At 47.5% G+C, this 7,934-nt stretch overlaps 1 protein-coding gene across 1 annotated transcript in view; it reads left to right on the plus strand.

Annotated features, from left to right (window-relative positions):
* The first annotated feature begins 329 nt into the window (after positions 1 to 329).
* The window catches only part of BRD3 (bromodomain containing 3), a 17,281-nt gene continuing 9,676 nt past the window's right edge, over positions 330 to 7,934 (plus strand). Inside the window, exons 1-5 of the mRNA XM_010144133.1 lie at positions 330 to 646; positions 2,600 to 2,737; positions 3,725 to 3,872; positions 4,672 to 4,886; positions 6,556 to 6,927. Of these exons, the coding sequence (XP_010142435.1) occupies positions 446 to 646; positions 2,600 to 2,737; positions 3,725 to 3,872; positions 4,672 to 4,886; positions 6,556 to 6,927 (1,074 nt within the window). The 5' untranslated portion in view covers positions 330 to 445. The remainder of the gene's footprint in view (positions 647 to 2,599; positions 2,738 to 3,724; positions 3,873 to 4,671; positions 4,887 to 6,555; positions 6,928 to 7,934) is intronic.

A 7,934-nucleotide genomic window follows, 5' to 3' on the forward strand; every position in this document is an offset into this window, starting at 1 on the left:
CGGCCATATTCGTGGCAGTCTCTGCATTATGTCCTAGCTGTATTCTCTAACCATATTTGTGCACTGCCCCAAGTGTCATCTTTGCACAAAGAACTAGTCCTGTGAAGCTTACTGGCTCTCTGCAGGCTTTGAATTTGGGAATTGCTGTTCTGCTGTCTCTTGGATCTTGAACTGTGCCCACCATCAAGATCAAGTGTGTTACAGGGAATGAAGGAGATGGGCTAAAGAGCCTGAGTTCAAACACTACCCACAGCAGAATTCTCTTAACATGCCTACTGCAAGGACGTGTCTGTACTTACACATTGTCCTCTTCCTCTCATTTGATCTAGGTTGTATGGTTGGACCCTGGAAATGGGATGTCAGTCCCATTCAGGGAGCATAAAGGAAGAAAGAAAATCTCCCAGTTGCTGCCGCTGTGACAGCGAGTGAGAGCAAGAGCAGGAAAATGTCGACAGTCCCATCAGCAATCCAGGCTCCTCAGGGCCTTGTGAATCCACCGCCTCCGGAGGTCACTAATCCTAATAAGCCTGGTCGGAAGACCAACCAATTGCAATATATGCAAAATGTTGTGGTAAAGACCTTATGGAAGCATCAGTTTGCTTGGCCTTTCTACCAACCTGTTGATGCAATTAAATTGAATTTGCCGGTATGTATCTATGACCTTCTGCTCAGTGTTCTCTGGTCTTAGAAGGCTTTGCATTGGTGAGAGCAGTTTTCTGATCACTGGGTCAGGATGGTTAGATTGCATTTGGGGGTTTCCTTGAATGCCCTTTGACTCGCTGCATTAGAAGGTGACATCTCTCAGAGCTGGAGAGTTGCAGGCCTCTGAAGGAGAAAACTATTTCTCAGTGAGGGAAGAGAAGAGCACATAGGCAGGAGCAGTGTGTCTTAGAGCAATGTGGTTTTGATAGGCTCTTTTGAGTTTGCCACTGACTTCAGTGTTGAGGAAGGCAGGAGAAGCGAATTCCCAAGGAGACTTTGGAGCTAGGTGTTTTCAGATGCTATACTGGAAGTAGAAGGGACAGAACAGTTGCATTTATCCACTTGCCTGCTGTACCTGACAACATACACCCTGTCTCTGTCAGACCAGATAGTACAAGATACAGCCCAGTTAGTCAGAAATGACCATAGTTTACTAAGCTGCTTTCTGCCAGGGCAGAGAGCCACACACTCTTCAAAGGGGTTCTGTAAGTGTAAAAACTCAGCAGTGGAGGCATCCCCCTACCCACCTGCTTCACTGGAATGCAGACACCACCACCCTGCCCCAACCACCCTGCTGTCTGCTCAGCCGGGCACCCCATTGTGGGTTAAACCCTGCTGCTGCTTTGAGCAAGAGGGTTGTATGTGGGATTCAAGGGAGCCTGTTCCTGAGGTGTATGGTCAGGAGAGCTCCAATTACTGCTGGTTATAACCCAGATTTGTGGACTGGATCAGGAGTCTTTTGAACTCTGCAGTGGTTTTGGTGGGTACTAGTTAAAGTGCTAGCCAAAAAAGTAAAACGCTTAACACCTGTGTAATATTTTTCTAGGTCTGTGCTCCTTTGTGTTGTCTTTTTGTGGATTTAGTTTCTCTGTGAGACATCCTGAGGTGGTTTTAGGGCAGGTTACCAGAAAATGGAAAGAAGTCAGCTGCAAGAGTTAGTTTTTCATGTGTGGCCTGAATCTGCATGAGCCCAGTAGCCAGCAGGGTTGCCTGTTCTGCCCTAGCATGACTTGCCTTGGAAATATTGGTGCCTCAGATCGCGCCTGAGGGTTGGGCTCAGAATGTGGCCAGTGGCTGCATAGTGTGCACGTGCAGAATGGGAAAATTACAGTGTATAACCTTGCATGCCTAGATCATCTCCAGGCTAATCACAGCCTCTACAGATGCTTGAGACCAGCCCAGAGTTAAACTGGGTTAACATGTGAAACCCTTTTAAGGGCTGAAATGCCCATAAAAAAAGAGATGGAAACCTCTAGCACACTCTCAGCCAGTGCTGGCACTGATAAACTTCTGTGAGTGCCAGCCTTTTAGGAAGAGAGGCAGAAATGCTGCTTCCCAACCTGCAGCCAGTCCACCATTACACTGAACACCCTGCCAAAGCTTGTGCTGCTTCTGCTGCCCCAACTCCTGGTCCCGTACGAGCGTGAAGCGCATGGCTGCGGTGTTAGTCCACCTGTCAGCATGGCACCCTTCCGCTCTGCAGCACGATCCAAAGTGGCACCTACAGCCTCTTAAGGACTGTCAAGGCTGCAAACAGTTTCCGTGGGTCCATGTTTTCCTCCCCATGTTACTCTTGGTGCCTTCCCAGTCCATCTGTCCTTATAAAAAGCAGGTAATGTCCAAGCAGGCATTTGTGGGTGTGAGCACGTACTGGGGGAGCTGGGGAAGACTGGTGGTTGTGGAAGTTCTTGTGCTTTGCACTCAAGTTCGTAGTAGTGATAGTCCGAAAGGCTACAGATTAGAAAATAAATGAAAGCAAAGGTGATAATTACAGTTGCCACAACAATTTGGGGCTGTGTTTTTAGGGAGGGGGAATGAGGAGAAAGCTGGGCCTTAGAGGGAGGTGTGAACAGCACTCTGCGTCTCAGATGTAATGTCTTTCCTGTTTCTCCAACAGGATTATCACAAAATAATAAAAAACCCCATGGACATGGGGACGATCAAGAAGCGCCTGGAACATAACTATTACTGGAGTGCCAGTGAATGTATGCAGGATTTCAACACCATGTTTACAAACTGTTACATTTATAACAAGGTAAAGAGCCTAGACAAGCGTTTAGCTGGGGTGCTGCCTTGAAAAGAACCCCCCCCTACAGCTGTTAGAGTGCAGGTTTTGGTCAGGGCAGGCTCCGCTGTGCTCCAGGCCCTCCTTGCAAGGATTCAAAATGCCACTAATTACAACTGCTTTACTTGAAACGCACAAAGCTCTCTTTGTGCTGCGTCTTTCTTCCCCCAGACTATTAAAATGGTAAATGCGCCTTTTAATTACAGGTGGATTTCTGTTCTGGGGTTATGTAGCAAGTTTTGACTCCTTTTATTTTCAGATGGAAATTAAAGTTTAAGATGAGCTATGGTTTATGCAGTGCTTTGCAGGTGCTCTGTGGGGTGTCGGTGCGATGTATTAGTGCTGGTTGGCAGTAGTAGTAGTATCTCTTAGCAGAGAGCAGTTCGGGAAGTGGAACTCCGTTCTCTGCCTATGTCTTATCCATACCTGCACACCTTTAGATTGCTTATTATTGTTTTGGCTTTGGCTTGGTTGCTGTTTTGTTGAGTTGTTTAAAGCCTCTGTTCTTTGTATTACATTTTCTACTGTGGTTTGTCATCATCGACCCATGCTGGAGAACAAGCTGGAATAAACAAATTAATTAGTTTGAGCCACAGAGTATGTGTTTACGCTCTCTCTTGGACCTGCTGGCAAGCAGGGAAGGACAGCTCATCTGTTCCGGTTTGCTGCTTCCACTCCGCTGCACAGGATGGTAGTTATCAGGCTTCTGCTGGAAGTGCTGATAACTCTGGATGCAGCGTACTTAGAGGCTGTAATTACTGCATGCTGGACCAGAACAGAAGGGCAGGAGGGTAGCACGCAAGGATGAAGAAGAGCTAGTCTGTTTATTGTTGGAGCTTTGTATATCATCGTGTATTTGAAGGGCAGCGTCACTGGGGATTTCAAAGCCTGATTTTGAATCTCTCTGCTTCTAATACATAAATGATACAACATGGGCTGGTATTCTTCTTCCTGCAGCCCACAGACGACATCGTCCTCATGGCCCAAGCCCTGGAGAAGATATTTCTGCAGAAGGTTGCCCAGATGCCTCAGGAGGAAGTCGAATTGTTACCCCCAGTTCCTAAAGGCAAAGGTCGCAAGCCGACAGCAGGCACGCAGAGTGCAGGTACTAACCCAATCCAGTGATGTTAAATGTTACGAGCCCCTTGCTGAGGTCTGACCCACCTTCGTCCAAGCTCAGAGAAATCTGTGATGATGTGTCTTTTTAGCATCCTCTGATAAAAGCTGCTATAAAATCAGAGAGGAGTGTTGCTACTTTGGTTATTGGTTACCAGATTTGTCCCCCCTATCTTTACCCTAGGAGGCAGGTCTAGCATAAGAGATGTTTGCCCAGCTGTTAGGAGACTTAGGCTCTGCTCCCAGCTCTCTTTCTTTTCTTGTATAACTTGTGGCAAATTGAAGTGCTGTGGACTTCTGGGTGTTTAGCTGGCCATAGGGGAGGGGTTGTTCCCATTTGTCACACATAGTAAAAACACTCCCAGATCATGGTCTATGTGGGTCAGCAGCTGTCCAAAAGAGCCATCTCCTGCCATTCCCTCTCATTGAGCTCCTGTTCTGCTGAGCACAGGGTAGCTCTGAGAGCACGAGAGGTGTGAAGACTGTCCCAGAGCAGCACACACCCCATGTGCAAAGCTTGAACTATTTTGCTTGCATGTGGCTGGCCTCAAGCTCATGGTACAAGGACTTAGGTCAGTGATTTCTCATTTTTGTTGACCCCTGGGTAAAAGCACCAAGCAAATCACATTGTGTCCTTTGTGCTCTTCCTGTGGCCTTGGACCAGGAGCCTTTTGCCAAGCCCGTGATTGCACAGTCCAGTCGCACCAGTGTCACTTTGTTCCCAATGTCTTGTCTGCACTTGTAACCATCAATACATTGCGGTGCATTTTCACTTTGTCGTTTGAAAGGAGCGCAGCAAGCAGTGGCCGTGTCTTCCGTCTCCCCGCCGGCCCCGTTCCAGAACGTTCCTCCAGCCGTGTCTCAGACGCCCGTCATTGCTGCCACCCCTGTGCCAACCATCACTGCTAATGTCCTGCCTGTCACTGCCCCTCCCGCCGCTGCTCCCCCTCCGCCTGCCGCTCCAATAATGCCCGTGGTGCCTCCTACGCCACCAGTAGTCAAGGTAAATGGAGAACCTGACCCCTTCCTCTTCAGAAGGCAGCAGTGCTAAGCAGTGCTTTATTCTCATCCCCTTATGCTGGTGATGTGCATTCCTTCTCTTCACGTTTGGCTCCTTGCCTCTCTAGCCATCATCCCTCTGGAGTGTGCACAGACGAGTGCTTGCTGTCGAGCGAGAGAAGCTTGAGAAAAGTTTTGCCAGTTTTACCACCCTCCCAGCTGAGGTGCTGCCAACTGTAATTGCTCCAGCTCAGTTACAAGCTCTCATCTGACCGTGGCCGGTGCTGATGCTGCAGGAACGAGAAGGCTGTTGGCCGTTTCCCCCATTTTGCACCATATATAGCCCAAAGCATCTCCTCCCTCTGTAACTGAGCCCCTGATTTTATGGGGACTATTCCTTTAAGGTTTGCAGACTCCAGCACTAGGAATGTTCTCCTCTGCCATAAACCAGTTCAAGACAAGCCTGTCACTCCAGTTGGAGGAGACCAGTGTTGCCTGCAGGTTTTGGGTGCATTACTTCTGTCTTCCTTACTGAGTAATCTTCTGGGAGTTGTCACTGGTGATTTGCTATTTACTATGTTAATTTCTGAGTAAATGGAAATGTTGCTCAAATAACTGGAATTTTCCTAGCAAGCTGTGTGTTGCTTTAAAGATGATGAAAGTATAGCTCAGAGAAAGCTGGGAGGTTCTTAGCTGGGGAATTAACCGCATCAGTGTCGGTGCTCTCTAATGTGAGGTTTCATGGACCAGCAGAGCCACAGAATTCTTTTGCTTCATTAATCCTATAGTTTGGGTTTTCCTAGAGAAACTGTAAGTCAGGTTGTTTTGCAGCTGAGAGTCCTCAGAAGCCTGTCTTGTACTTCAGTTTCCGTCCAAAAAACTTCCTTCTGAGAATCAATTGAATTTTAAAATTCAAGAATGAACCCAGAAGTGAGTTAGCCAAATACAAACTGCAAAAATAATTCTGCTTGGGATTTACTTAAGATTTCCCTTAGATTTCCCTAAGGAATGTTGGGTAGGATTTCTTTTTTCCCTATTTCTCTCTCTCCAGAGAAACAAATTCTTCATAGGAGCACAAGAGAGAGCTGCTGGACAGTCACAGCTTGAATCTGAAAGAGGTTTTATTTGCTTAAGGCAGAATCATTAAATTCTTGTTCTTGTCCATAATAAGCGATCTCCTGTAGCACACCCACTGAGTACAGAGAGTGAGGGCTTGTGGGTCTTTGGTGATTAATATGCTTTGGTTCAGAACTTAGAGCCTGATCCTGCCACTGGGGACTCAGACATGTGCTAAGTTACTGACACTTACTAAGTCATGGTGCATCAGCTGAGCTGCAGTAATCGACTGGCGCACTCCTTTCCCTTGGCAAACACGAGGTAAGAGTCCTTAGTTTAAATTGCAGTGAGATGCATAGAGCTAACGCGTTTTGCATCTTGGTTGGGTTGGAGATGTGCACCTGGCTGGTTACTGTGGCTCAGGTGATACGTAGTAGTACACGGTGGTGTAGTCACCAAATTGTGTGTTGAAGCCTCTGGTCTCAAGTCCTGTTTCTCCCAGTGTAGTAGCTGTGTTCTCTGTCAGAGGACAGGCAGAAATAAGGATGAACTGTGCTAGGCTTCTGCTAGCATAGCACGGGCACATACTCATGAGGTCTGTCCATCTGCTGTTTCAGAAAAAGGGAGTGAAGCGGAAAGCAGACACGACAACCCCCACCACCTCTGCCATCACTGCCAGCCGAAGCGAGTCACCCACGCCCCTCTCAGACCCCAAGCAGGCCAAAATCATCGCTCGACGGGAGAGTGGTGGCCGGCCCATCAAACCACCAAAGAAAGACCTTGAAGACGGAGAGGTCCCCCAGCATGCTGGGAAGAAGGGCAAACTCTCTGAGCACCTCAAGTACTGTGACAGCATTCTCAAGGAGATGCTCTCAAAGAAGCATGCAGCCTATGCGTGGCCCTTTTACAAGCCTGTTGATGCAGAGGCCTTGGAATTACATGACTATCATGATATTATCAAACACCCCATGGATCTCAGTACTGTTAAAGTACGTCCACATTTACCACCTTTTTTGCAGGGTGTCACAGCCCTCTGGTTGCAGAGGACTGGCTCCTTCTGGGGGAAGGGGACGGGACAGGGGTGTAAAACTGAACCTGTTTGGATATCTTCTGGATATTTCTTTATTTTGTTTCCTTCCCATCTTCTTTTTTTCCCATAACCTGGGACATTGTTTTTTTTCTGCCCTGCAAAGCACCTATCCCCTTTGTGGTAGTCCAGGTATTTAAACTTATGTCTTCGGGATTGTGTTGTGCTCTGAGAAGAAGAGGTGCTCTGTTTCATAGAATTTGATTGGTAGTATCCCATTTCCCAAAACTGCTGCCTGTCTACTTGTTGGCATGATGTTCAGATAGGCTTATGCTGGGCAATTCCCACCACAACACAATGATCACCTGGTACTCAGGGAGAGGAGGAAATAACGTGATGCTTGTCATGCTTGGCTCTTCAAGAGCTTAGCGTAGTAAGGTCCAATATTCATGGTGTTTCTTCTCAGCAAACTAGAAGGTTTTCTGAATCCATCCTAATATCCATGGAACAAAGCCATGCTTTTCTTGTTCCCATCTTCTGCTTGTGGGCCAGCCATTGGAATCAGTGCTGGTGGAGGTGGGACTTCCTTCCACGGGCAGGACGTTAAGGTGTTCCTGCTGGCTTTCCTAGCCTGCCAGAAATGTTTTGCTGCCAGCTGAGCCAATGCCTGGGACTGTCTTATTGTCCAGGTGACAAAAGGGCAGCTGGCTTCGTCATTCCTTTCCTGGTCCTTGGCAAATCCTATGCAGTATCTGTAAGCAGCATGTCATGCTCCGGTGTGCCCTGCCATTCAGCTGTGATGCTCTGGGGGTTCTTACTACAGCTGTAATATTTTTCCAAGTATTTTAGTTGCATTATTTGTAGTGAGAGAATAGTTGTCATGGTCTGTGCGTTGAGGATTAGATTGGAGTTGCCAGTGTCTGAGTTTTAATTGCTGTTCTGATGCTATGCTCCTGGGCAAGTTTCCCT

The sequence above is a fragment of the Buceros rhinoceros genome, unplaced genomic scaffold, assembly GCF_000710305.1.
Source record: "Buceros rhinoceros silvestris isolate BGI_N320 unplaced genomic scaffold, ASM71030v1 scaffold16579, whole genome shotgun sequence".
Taxonomy (NCBI): domain Eukaryota; kingdom Metazoa; phylum Chordata; class Aves; order Bucerotiformes; family Bucerotidae; genus Buceros; species Buceros rhinoceros.